At 37.5% G+C, this 13,567-nt stretch overlaps 1 protein-coding gene across 3 annotated transcripts in view; it reads left to right on the plus strand.

Annotated features, from left to right (window-relative positions):
* Nucleotides 1–13,567, plus strand: part of MAN2A1 (mannosidase alpha class 2A member 1) — a 211,974-nt gene that overhangs the window by 110,569 nt on the left and 87,838 nt on the right. For all 3 annotated transcript variants that reach the window (XM_019965504.2, XM_070794116.1, XM_070794117.1), the window contains exons 9-12: nt 2,222–2,424; nt 5,228–5,410; nt 9,690–9,804; nt 10,898–10,965. In XM_019965504.2, coding sequence (XP_019821063.2) covers nt 2,222–2,424; nt 5,228–5,410; nt 9,690–9,804; nt 10,898–10,965 — 569 coding nt within the window. The remainder of the gene's footprint in view (nt 1–2,221; nt 2,425–5,227; nt 5,411–9,689; nt 9,805–10,897; nt 10,966–13,567) is intronic.

Here is a 13,567-nt window from a genome sequence, read left to right on the forward strand (position 1 = left end):
TTTGCATTTCTTTTCTTGTATAGATACAATTAAATAAAAAGAAAGAATTTTTCCTTGCAATGAGAACTGTTAGGATCTGCTCTCTTCACAGCGTTCATACATTTCGTTCAGCAGCATTAACTGTAGATGTCATGCTGTGTGTATTACAGTCCTGGCACTTACTTCTCTTAGAACTGGAGTTTGTACCTTTCGGCCACCTTTGGCCAGCTTCCTTCCCTGCCCCTACCTCTACTCTCTTTTTCTGAGCTGTTCATTTTTTGTTATATTTCACATGTAAGTGAGGTCATACAGTATTTTTCCTTCTCTTTATCTACTTGGCATAATGTCCTCTAGTACAGTGCTTTGCTTTAACAGTTATTTAATTCTCTGAGCATTTTCTGGTAAGCACATAATTATTCCTATTATATTTTAGGAGACAGGCACAAATAGATTCGCTTGCCCAAGAAAAACTGTATTTGGTGAAGCCAAGATTAGAGTAGATAATGTAGTTTAAAACTGCTTTTTTTAATGGTACTGGTGAACATATTACAGGGGAGAAGTAGAGAGAAAGACGTGGAGAATGGGCTTGTGGATGCAGTGCAGGAAGGAGAGGGTGGGGCAGCTTGAGAGGAGCATTGGCATGAATGCATCGCCACGTGCAAAGTAGACAGCTACTGGGAAGCCGCTGTCCACAGGGAGCCCAGCCAGCTCTATGATGCGCCGGGGGTGGAGGGGGGACGAGGGGGGGGGGGGGGGCGTGTGTGTGCCCACAGGGTTCCACCTCACTGTGCCGCAGAAGCCAGCACAACATGGAAGACGGCTATCCTCCAAGTAAAATGAATGTAAAAAGCTAACTTTGAAAAAGCTGCTTTTCTTTAAAGCAAGCATAAGGAATGGAATAATCATCCATTTTGCTGTTACAAAATTCACTATATCACAGATTATGAAAACTTACGTTTGTCTTACTAATATCACTGTGGTGTTTCCAGTTGATATTTTGCCTTTGCAGTGGTGGAGTAACAGCCAAAGCTTATACCTCTATTTGCCAGTCGTGTCTCTAAGCATTTTACTTAGAATCCATCAGCTGTACCATGGAGACGTGCAGAAACACTATATAATACGCTCAAAACTAAGTGTTAGATAAGTGGCGGAGAGAGCGTTCAAACCCACGTCGTCGGGATACAGCTTCTGTGCTGCTCTTAGTAACTGCTGGAGGGCCACTAACTGGTTTTGACTACTTTAATTATTTTTCTGCCACACTGAATCAAAATGGCTCTCAGTATCTGGGTGTGTATCTATGTACTGTGTTGGCCAGAAAGGTCTCTTGGGTTTCATTACATCTTATGGAAAAACAAATTAACTCATTGACCATGTATATATGTGTGTGTGTGTATAAGATCAGAAACCAAAAAATTAGCATCTTTTTAAAAAGAACACATTCCTGTTTAATTGTCTATTTACTTCTAGCAACACCACCTTTCAATATATGTTTGTTAGATCTTGTATAATATTTCTTTTTTCCTCTGATTTATAGACTAGTTTGAGATCATAAAAATGGATTTATGTACCGGTAATTTGAGGCATTAGTCAGAAAAACTTTTTCATTTGAGCAGTCAACCTTGCAATTCTCATCCCCTTTTCTGTTTTACTTCTATTGCTCACTGTTACCTACTGGTAGAGAAAGTCCTTTTTTTTTTTTTTTAAATGACCTGCTGTTCTTAAAGTCTCTCCTTTCTCCTTTGTAAGAATACAGACCGGGTAGAGTGGAGGCCAGAGGAGAATATGTGGATATGATATGTGGAAATACTTAATAGCTAACAAAGCTGTTCTTCCAGACTGCTGTAACATGTACTTAAAATACACACCTTTTATTTTTGCTGTTTCCCCTACTTGCCATTCATCTCTGGATTATGCCGTAGCCCAGTCCTTGCACACTTGGAGATTCTAGAAATGTATAAGGAGTTTTCAGATCCACACATTTGTAGCTCTGATTAACTCTTCTAACTGCTTACATGTGCAAGTTTTCTCTTAGTTTTTTGGGACTTGATGCAAGTAAAAGACAATCACTGAGTGCTTTTCCCCCTGCATTTAAGTAAATCTGAGCTATATATTTATCCTAATTTGGAAGCATGCCTTAAATATTTATTAGGAACTTTTCCTTTCAGCACTAAAAGTAATTTTAAGGTACAGATGAATGTGTGAATAAATGAAATGTAACTTTTTTTTTTTTTTCCCCCACTAGATACAGTTTGGGACTTTATCAGATTATTTTGATGCACTAGAAAAAGAAGCTTCAGCCAGTAGTAGGAATAGCCAATCAATATTCCCTGTTGTAAGTGGAGATTTTTTCACTTATGCTGACCGAGATGATCATTACTGGAGTGGCTATTTTACATCCAGGCCCTTTTACAAACGAATGGATAGGATATTGGAATCCCATTTAAGGTACATTTACCTTTAGAGAGCTGCATTTATTGTTTCACTTCTTTTATGTTATCATTACCTGTCTGTAGAGTTTTGCGTAGTATACAGCATTTATGTTGTATGTGTTAGGATGTGTTTAATGTAATGGTAAAATTTTAATGCAGTCAGAGCTATATCTTTGGAAGTAATCAGATTTTTACAAGGGTTTTGCTCTTGAAGGAAAATCAGTTTCTGTAATGGCTTTTCTGGGAGTTGTACTCCACATTCTCTATTTTTCTGACTGGCCCCCTGTGTTACCTGCGCACTGTAGCAGCATTCAGCGGCATCACTGAGTGCCTGCAGGCCGGGCGCCTGGTCAGCCGGGTTACAGAGGCGGGAGCAGGGCTCAGAAGGAGCAGACAGGCCCTCAGCCGCCAGGGGGGAAGGCCTCAAAGACTGTCCTCTGAGACAGCTGTGTTCATCATTGGGAGGACTGGGGACTCGATCACAGCTCTTATTTTAAAACACATTTCTATAGATATGGTTTTCTGCTTAAAGAAGAAAATTTAAGAGATGGGAACCGATGGAGGCAAGATGATTGGTTGAAAAAATGATTGGTTGAAAAAATAAACTGATATGGAGAAGACAGAAAAAGTCAATAGAAAAAACATAAAAGCACTCTCTACACCTGCATTATCCAGTTCTTTTCGATGACTAGCCAGTAGGCCTTTCTGTAGTGAGAAATGCTCAGTTCTCTGCTGTATGTGCAGCATAGGGGCCACCAGCCATGTGTGACCAGACCACTTGGAATGTGGCCAGCGTGACTGTGGAGCTGAAGTCTCAGTCTTATTTAATTTTAATGTACATGGCCACATGTGGCCACATGTCACAGTGGAGAGCGCTGCTCTAAACAGCTGAGTCTCACTGTTTTCAGACACTCAGAAACCTTCCCAAGGCAGTCTTGTGGCTTTTTCTATATGTGTGGCCCAGGAGAGGAACCTTCATGATGAATTCATTGTCCATTCAGTTCAAAATAGGAAATCATGATGAGTAATTTTCATGATGAATCTTGGTATTATAGATAATAAATTATATGAAACCTACCCTCTTCTATGTATTAGTGGATATTAAGTATATATTGGACAGTATTTTTCTAAAAATCATTAATTTCTTTAAGTGTTGTACTTTGGCATAGTGGTATGTGTGTTTATTATTTTTGCCGTTTCTGTGATACTGTTTCCACAAAGTAACAGTAACTTATTAGAAAACCCTAACCTTTGACTGAGGGGATAGTCATTAATGTGCCAAATGTATGTATATTATTATATTTATAACAAAAAAGTATTTGTATATTATAGATATTTCTGCATCATTAACCAATAGAATATTGGTTATCTGTTACGTTATTCTAAACTATCTATGATAAGAACAGAGCAAGTACTAAATAATGTAGAAATTCTTTTGGGCCACTGCATAATTTTTTTAAGTGTCAAGTATTTTTTGGTGGCAAAAAGTTATGAGTATTAGTTCAGTCTTATTTTATTGAACTTATTTAAGGTGCTACTTGAATATATTACTACTGGTAATGTATTTTGAAAATTCTCCTGCGTTAAAATAAAACAATAAGCCATACAGTAATTTGAATTTCAAAATATAATTAGTTTATTTGAAACTAAGTTTACTGTGTGAAAAATTATATTTGATCCTCAACTTATTTGTAAAAATAAGTGTATAAATTAGAAAAGTACAAAAAAGAAAATATTCTTAAAATCCACTTGTTTAATATTTTGGAATATTTATATGTATATGTACTCTTCAGTGCGTTTGCTCTGGATATGTCTGCCTACATACTTATAGTCTTCTTAATTCCAGGAGAGGGAGTCTCATGCCGTCAAGAAGGCTTGTAATTTTAAGAAGTGGATATTAAATTTTTATCTGTTTTTAAAAAGTAGAGATTATTTAGTGTCTTCAAAAATTCAAAGGAATTCTTTTTTAAAAAGAGCAGTTTAAATCTCTTCTTTTTTCCTGATATCTTGCTACATTTTCATGCTGCCTTGATTTTTCTCTCCATCATCCTAACGTTTGTCATAAAGGTCCTTCTTATATTTTTCACTCCATCAAGCTGTGTCTCTTTTTAAAGAACCTTTCAGAAACCTATCCTGAACCATATCCTTGAATGGAAAAATTTAAAGGTGAAAGTTATAAACTCTCATATTCTTGCTCAAAACTATTCTTAAGCTAAAGTATTTTTATTCTTTTTAAAATAAGTGAGGAATGCCAATGTATGATTTATCACCCTTCAGGTTATATTGCTAAATTCTCTGTAGCTGGCGTGTGTTGTCATTCACCTGTTAGACTGACTCCTGTCCCTGAGCTGTCAGGCCGCCTTCCATTTCCTCTCCTTTGCTGTTAGTCTAATGCTCATGGGGCCACGCATTTCCCCACCGTCTCCTCCACTGTACGTGTGAGAGTCAGTGGCCTTCTGGTGAAGTTCACGGTGTATGTCTGCACTGTGGAGAAGGAAGGACAGACACACTTACCTAGTTCCTGCTGCTTTCATACGTTACACGGAAATGGACGTGTCTTACTGCCAACAGATACTCACTTCTTCCCCTTGTATCACTGAGACATGGTGTTCTTTGATGCTTAAGAATTTAGATGTATTAGGTGTATACCTTGGTGGTTTTATAGAAATGTTTATTATCAATATTTGTCTTATAAATTGATCATACTGAAATCATGGATTTCTTTTTAAGTTTGAGAATGTATCATTGATACCTCTTTTAGGTAGTAAATTAAAATGTTTGTTTTGAAATAAAAATTAATGACTGTTTTATGCAATTAGGGCTGCTGAAATTCTTTACTATTTCGCCATGAAACAAGCTAAGCAGTACAAGATAAGTAAATTTCTTTCATCATCCCATTATGTGATGCTGACAGAAGCAAGACGAAATTTGGGACTATTTCAACATCATGATGCTATCACAGGAACTGCAAAAGATTGGGTGGTTGTGGATTATGGTACCAGGTAATGTAATTACTGAAAAGTGAACTTAAAATCTTTTAAAATTTGGGGTCATAAGCGTTTATCTTTTGATGAATTTTTTTTATTGTTAATACTGAATTTTTATTGAAGGAAAGCACACTAAATCAAACCAATTTCAAAGATACATATGTCATGCCAAGAAACATTTTCAGTTATGCTGACAACCGAAAATGCTTATCTTTGATGAAGATTTTAATAATCACATCTCTTATAAGTGTTGCTATAGAAAAACCATCAGTATTCACAACCATCATTTTTTAAAGAAATCTCTTGACAAAAAGTGCTGGCCTTCCCAGCTTTGCATGGTAGTGCCTTTCTGTAAATGGAGTAGTAAAACATTGTTACAAAACTGACCCCGCTTTTCCCCAAGTAGAGTGTGGTAATTGAGGCTGCCTTCTTGCCCAAGGATTTGGTTAGGGTTAGTAAATCATAGCTATAATCCAGGGCCATGCAGAGCTCCATTTCATTATATAGCTATTTAATTCTATCCTATCATATCCATTTACTCCTGGATACCTCACTTTTTAACAGGGGCACTGACGAAAAACACTATGTTTAGAAGAATAGCCAGGAAGTAGAAGAACTGAGAAAGCTTGTCATGTTATAGATGATACAAAGAATTGGGGTGATAAGGGATGGTCTGAGTATTGACATCAAAGCCATCTTCAGCTCTTAGATGGTCTGTTAGATGAATGAGGGGGTAGAATTCCATTATTTTCATATTGCAGATCAGAAACAGTGATTACTGGCTTTGGCTCAGAATAGCAGGGCAATTTGTAAACTGTGCTTCCCAATAAGCGTAACCTTTTGTAATAGTGAGATTTCCATCATCATACCAGAGTTGAGGCTATCATTCGTTAGGATCTGTGCAGGTGAGATTCTGACATTGGAGGAGGAGTTTTGCCTATTGTTTCACCGTAGTTTAGTATTTCTTCCAGATTACTCTTTGATAATATTTTAAAATCATTAAAAATCTGATTTTCTTAGATTTAAAAAGTGAATATCTTTTTATAGATATTCTCATAGGTAGAAAATGTACATAGCACATAAAGTCGTTCTTAAAAAACTGTCCTACAGCGGATACTACTAATTGTAATAGTGTTAACTAGACTTGTAGTTATAATATTTTGACCGCCTTTCAGAAAACTTGGTAACAAATATTCTGGAGGTTCCATTAGTTGCCTTAAGTCTTAAAAAATATATTCAAGGTAGTACCTTAAATGTCTTCTCAGTTTTCTTGTGGCAGATATACCTGGCATTGTTCTGAGTTTAAGCTGAGCTTAAAGTGGAGGATACTTACTGGATGATAATGATGTTATTGCTCCCACAGAAAGTGTTTCTGAAAGTAAGGTCAGGTACTCCATTTTTATTTTCACCTGTTTCTGTTTTCTTGGTTTCTCAAGAGTTTAAAAGTGAAGCTGCTGGGAGTCAGGCCAGAGCAGAGCTCCTAGGACGACACGGAGAGTCCTCCTCCCCCACTGACTGCTCTCTCCCTGGCTGCCATACTGAAAGGGATTAGGGTGCAGGTCATGGGGCTTTTGTACAGAATATCTTCTGTCTCATGACCTCTCCAGAAGGCCTGCCATTAGTTCTTCCATGTATTTGGTGTTGCTTTTAACTTATGAAAGCATTCCAATAGAAAATTGCATCTTAGAGAAAAAAGACACAGTAATTCTCATTGTACTTGACATTTGTAAATCTGCTTTGTCAGCCCTTCATGCTTCATTGAAAAGCCATAAACAATTATCAAGTCATTAGCACACACATTTTTAAATAGGAAATTTCAAAACAGAAGTTAGAGAATTATAACTAAAGGAGCAGCTAGTATAGGGTGCTTTCTTGTTCTTGGATTGTTGACTCCTGTTCATTCACATGGTGGCGGAGCTGTCTCCGTGAGCAAACGTGGGCCCTAGGGGCCGGCTTTGGCTGCTAGTGGTAGTGCCTGGAAACTGAATGCGTCCGCCTCCACGCTTCCAGGCTGTGCTCAGGTGTGGCAGCTCCACAGGGCGTCAGAGCTCCAGGCCGTGGGAGCCCTCTCTTCTGCCTTCCCAGCAGATTGAGTGTTTATGTAATTATAAATTGGAGAGCACGTGTACATCATGGCATATTTGGAGGTTAATTCTAGTTATGGCATAAAAATCATGAAATCAAAAATGAATTAGACTAGACAGTGTTTTGCTGGATGTTTAGCTTAAAAGTGAATCCTGGGACTGTGTGAAGAAGGGATGGTAATGAGGTCAGTTACAGAGAGATTAAGAATTCTGCCAATGGCTAAACTGTAATAAAGGTAGGTAGGAGAAATGAATGAACAGAGGGTGAGAACGAGGCTCCTAGCGTGTAGTCTAAACTAGTGAATGACAAACGTGATGACGGCTCTTTAAACAGCAGCAATGGTAACGAACTAAAACGGACTCCTCGGTGACGTTTGCTAAACTTGTTTCATAGTATGAGAAGGGTATATTGGGAAATCAGAGGAAACTTTAATCCCACGTTGATGAAATGTTGAAATGTATAAAATTTTGTTTTTCCCAATTTTCCCCAAACTTATTTACTGGGGTTTAGCTTTATTTTGTTTTTAGCAAAATAGCTTTATACATCTTGAGAAAGTATTTGGGAAATGCACTGTCTTTAGTGGTCATCTCATAAGAAGACTACGTATCTGCCTTCAGGACACAAACATTGATTCATGGCATTTATTCGGCTTAATTAGGACTCTTTAAAACACTAATAGGAATAAGATTTTAGCAGGTGCAGAACATGACTTATTCTGTAGGTTCAGATAACCTCATAAAGATAGCCATGTAGATAATAAAAATAAACTTAGATTGAAGTTGTTGTTTTCGTAACTGAGTTGTGTTCATTCATATATATGGTCTTTTAGTCTTATGAAAACACTATTTTTTAGTAAAATACTTGAATAGAATGAGAAATTTAGCTGGATGATTGAACTCCAATCCATAAGATTTTAATACTGTGGTTACAGATTTACTATGTAAATGCACTTAGTTAATAACTTGCTGATTATGATCACTTACATCTTTGAAGTTATCTAATTCTTGTACAGTTATTTGTTGTTGTTGAATATCAACAAAAATATTTTAACACATAGATCCAAAATTGCTTTCTGTGTTGGGGAAGATAATATAATCCCTCTATAAACATCTGAGGGTTGATTGAAAGCATGGCTATAACAGTTTCTCCACCAGCTTCTCCATCATGAGTTTACTTAGGGATACCTGCTCTCTAAATCTTTGAAGAAACAAGATGGGACTTTGGCGGGGGAAGGCACGTTTTTTTCCAACGTATAGTGCTTCGCCAATAGCTGGTAATGTTCCAAGATTATATTTTAGATTTGAACTTGAATCAGTCGATTCATAAGCATCTCTTTTGTTCCTCAGACAGAACCGCACAGTTTGAATACAGTTAAGAATTTCAGTGACAAAGAAATAGAACAAGAACAAAGACAAGTTTGTTATCTGATCTGTGAGAAACTTTTTTCTAACTCTTTTGAACAAGAACATGAAACTAAATTCAACAAAATATCTATTCGAATTCTTTAGGAATTTAAATTCTTTGAAGTGTGTATACTGATTGAATTTTCTTGCGAATGAGAGTTAATCTTATGTCTTCTTTTGTTGTTATTTCAGTGCTTGTTAAAGATTTTTCTAAAGTGAAACGTCAGCTCATTGCTGTTGGTAGAATGCTTTAGAGCTATTGGGGTCATCGTGCTGGCTATTGTTATTTAGTATGATGTTCATGGAGAATATAAGTAGAGTGGATAAGTTTATGTGTTTCAACTGTATCCAGAAGGTTTGCTACTGAAATGAATCCTTACCAGTGATACCTTCTGATTAACTTTTTCCCCTAAGTACTTCATTCAGAGTAGAGATTCATCATAGTTTATGATAGGTTTTAGTTTGAATACAGGATGAAGATGATGGTGGTTTGGCCATAAATAAAACAACTGAAAATGTTATGTACAGATTAGTTGATGTACAGTGTGTTAATTTCTACCGCCTGGCAGTGATTCCGTTATATACGTATTTTTAGTTTTCCTTTCTGTTGTGGCGAATCACAGGATACGCTGAGCTGTGCAGTAGGGCCTTGTTCATCTGTCCTGTGTGTAATGGTTTGCCTCCACTAATGCCAGGCTCCCAGTCCGCCCCTCCCCTCTCCCTTGGCAACAAGTCTGATCGCTGTGAAAATACTGTATACTGATGTTTGAATCACTTCTCAGATGAGTAAAATTTTTGGTTCACAGACTCTTTCATTCACTGATGAATTTAAAGAAGATAATTGGACATTCTGCACTGCTGCTTATTTTGAAGGACAAACACTCATACGACTCTTATTCTTCGGATACCTTCCTAGAAATGGTTAGTTAATATCTTCTGTTTTCATAATCAAAATGAGTGATTCTTTTCTTCTTGGATTGGGAAAGGGAGTGACAAGCTTAATAGAAAGAGGCATTGAAATTTAATTATTTCTCTGTAAATTATTTGAAATAATTTGTATCGCTTTATATAAATTACCTGTGTTCTTTTTTCCTGTAAATGTGTCTCTTTGATTTATGGTGTGTATTTTCCCACAAAATCTAAGCATGAAAAATAAAATAATGAACTTATTTCAAAGTGTGTGAAAAATTCAGACTTTTAGAACACTTAAGATGATATTGTAAGGTAACTAGACTTTATACTCCTTATTTTCCTTAGCTTTAACAAACAGCTCCTTGATACGTGAACTGCCGTAAATCCTGAACCTGTTCTTGCTGCATTTCCATTTCAATGATCCTAAATTTTCTTCTGATTTCCCGATGAGTCCAAGCAGTGCTCTGGGCAGTGTTGAGACGTAAGAGCAGAGCAGTGACTGAGGAGCTAAGAGATTAGCTATTAGTCTCACCCCTGCCCCTCTGCAGGGGCTGAAGGCGTTACATCTGTGAGCCCTTGATCCTCTGTAAAACGGAATGATGTATGCCTTAGCTCGCTAGGGTCAGATGAGTAGGTAAAACAGACCATGCCCTGAGAGGAGGAGCTTGGTATCTGCAGCAAGGACCAAGGGTTCAAAAAATTTCTTATTGCAATCCTCTTTACACTTCTAATTAGTAACTCAGATATTTAAAAATTGGTTTTTATTTGTCAAACTTATGTTTCTAAAGACATGAGGCATGTGACACAAAAGGAACATAGTAAAACTTTCTGCAGAATTGTCGCTAGAACTGTGATTTATTTGGTTACTAATTAGCACTCTAGTCCCTGTAACATATGCTATGCTTAAAATCTAAATACACAATACATATTCATAGACACAAGGTTTGTTTACTTTGAACTTGGATGGACTTTATGTAGCTGGAAAGAGGCTTGTTTTTTCTTTTCTACTGTGCCCTTTTCCTGTTTTCTTCAAGGTATTATTACACAGCTAATTTTGAAACTTTTTTAAAAGTAAAATAAAAACTTCTGTTCATTTTTCTAGGATTTGAAACAAAGAACGCAAAGTTCTCTACCACAAAAAAATGTAATAAGTCTGAGCGCAGAGCCAAGGTAAATAGCATTACTTCTCATAAACTTTGACCACTTCTATGATTTGACTTTTTGGATTTTCATGGTTTTGCTCTGGATCCGGCATATATTTTAAGGCAGTATTTCATTTAATCAGCTTATTAATTTAAAACATCTGTTTGAAGAATGGATTTTTCTCCCATGGCTGTGTCATGCCTGTGTGTACTAAGTTGCTTCAGTCATGACCAACTCTTTGCAACCCCATAAACTGTAGCCTGCCAGGCCCCTCTGTCTGTGAGATTCCCAGTAAAGAATCCTGGAGTGGGTTGCCATGCCCTGCTCCAGGGATCTTCCCCACCTGGGGTGGAACCTGTGTCTCCTGCGTTGCAGGTGAACTTCTGCCCTGGAGCCACCGCAGATGCCGGCTGGTGTCATGTTCAGAGATGACAGCTAACAGTGCTTGGCTGGGACACGGACAGCCACACAACTGTGAGAGTAGCTCTTAGCAGAGGCTTAATGTGGGATGGTAAATATGTAGCTTTATTAAAAAATTACCTTATATTTAAATAATATTGATTATTTTTTAGAGTATATTCTTTCTTAATTAACTTTCTATTTACTTACCTTGTTTTCATTAATCTCTGATCATGTATTTTAAAATGGAAGAAGATATGTAATTACTATTAGAAGATAAGTGTTCCTACTTAAATTGTTTACTACATAACTATCATTGTGCTTGTAAAACTGCCTCATTTTCACACTGTAGATTTATCTTTAAATGGGAAAGGTGCTCAGTCAACCTAAAAATGGGACATTTAATTTAGATTTACAAAAAACATTTTATGTTTTTATTGACAATTATTTAACCAAGTTATCTATTTTTAATTGACCCCAAGTATCAATCAGTCAGTACCCAGATACACATTATCAGTTCAGTTCAGTTGCTCAGTCGTGTCCGACTCTTTGTGACCCCTTGAGCTGCAGCACGCCAGGCCTCCCTGTCCATCACCAACTCCTGGGGTTTACTCAAACTAATGTCCATTGAGTCAGTGATGCCATCCAGCCATCTTCTCCTGCCTTCAATCTTTCCCAGCATCAGGGTCTTTTCAAATGAGTCAGCTCTTCACATCAGGTGGCCAAAGTATTGGAGTTTCAGCTTCAACATCAGTCCTTCCAGTGAAGATTCAGGACTGATTTCCTTTAGGATGGACTGGTTGGATCTCCTTGCAGTCCAAGGGACTCTCAGGAGTCTTCTCCAGCACCGCAGTTCAAAACCATCAGTTCTTCTGTGCTCAGCTTTCTTTATCGTCCAACTCTCACCTCCATACATGACTACTGGAAAAATCATAGCCTTGGCTAGATGGATCTTTGTTGGCAAAGTAATGTCTCTGCTTTTTAATGTGCTATCTAGTTTGATCATAACTATCTTTTGAAGGAGTAAGCGTCTTTTAATTTCATGGCTGCAGTCACCATCTGCAGTGATTTTGGAGCCCCCAAAAAATAAAGTCTGTCACTGTTTCCACTGTTTCCCCATCTATTTCCCATGAAGTGGTGGGACCAGATGCCATGATCTTCGTTTTCTGAATGTTGAACTATAAGCCAATGTTGAACTATAAGTGAAAGCCAAACTTTCACTTTCATCAAGAGGCTCTTTAGTTCTGCTTCTCTTTTTGCCATTAGGGTGGTATCATCTGCATATCTGAGGTTACTGATATTTCTCCCAGCAGTCTCGATTCCAGCTTGTGCTTCATCCAGCCCAGCATTTCTCATGATGTACTCTGCATATAAGTTAATAAGCAGGGTGACAATATACAGCCTTGACGTCCGCCTTTTCCTATTTTGAACTGGTCTGTTGTTCCATGTCCAGTTCTAACTGTTGCTTCCTGACCTGCATACAGGTTTCTCAAGAGGCAGATCAGGTGGTCTGGTATTCCCATCTCTTTCAGAATTTTCCACAGTTTATTGTGATCCACACAGTCAAAGACTTTGACATAGTCAATGAAGCAGAAATAGATGTTTTTCTGGAACTCTCTTGCTTTTTCCATGATCCAGCGGATGTTGGCAATTTGATCTCTGGTTCCTCTGCCTTTTCTAAAACCAGCTTGAACATCTGGAAGTTCACAGTTCACATATTGCTGAAGCCTGGCTTGGAAAATTTTGAGCATTACTTTGCTAGCGTGTGAGATGAGTGCAATTGTGCAGTAGTTTGAGCATTCTTTGGCATTGCCTTTCTTTGGGATTGGAATGAAAACTGACCTTTTCCAGTCCTGTGGCCACGGCTGAGTTTTCCAAATTTGCTGGCATATTGAGTGCAGAATTTTCACAGTATCGTCTTTTAGGATTTGAAATAGCTCAACTGAAATTCTATCACCTCCACTAGCTTTGTTCGTAGTGATGCTCCGCTAAGGCCCACTTCACATTCCAGGATGTCTGGCTCTAGGTGAGTGATCACACCATCATGATCAACTGGGTTGTGAAGATCTTTTTTTTGTACAGTTCTTCTGTGTATTTTTGCCACCTTATAGTTTGGTAATATAAGTTTTTACTATCTAAATTGAGAAATTGAGTATCACCTCTTATAAGTTTTAGAATAAAAGACTAATTGTGAAGTGTAATGCATTATTTTCACTAGGTACACTTTATT

The sequence above is a fragment of the Bos indicus genome, chromosome 7 (genome assembly GCF_029378745.1).
Source record: "Bos indicus isolate NIAB-ARS_2022 breed Sahiwal x Tharparkar chromosome 7, NIAB-ARS_B.indTharparkar_mat_pri_1.0, whole genome shotgun sequence".
Taxonomy (NCBI): Eukaryota; Metazoa; Chordata; class Mammalia; order Artiodactyla; family Bovidae; genus Bos; species Bos indicus.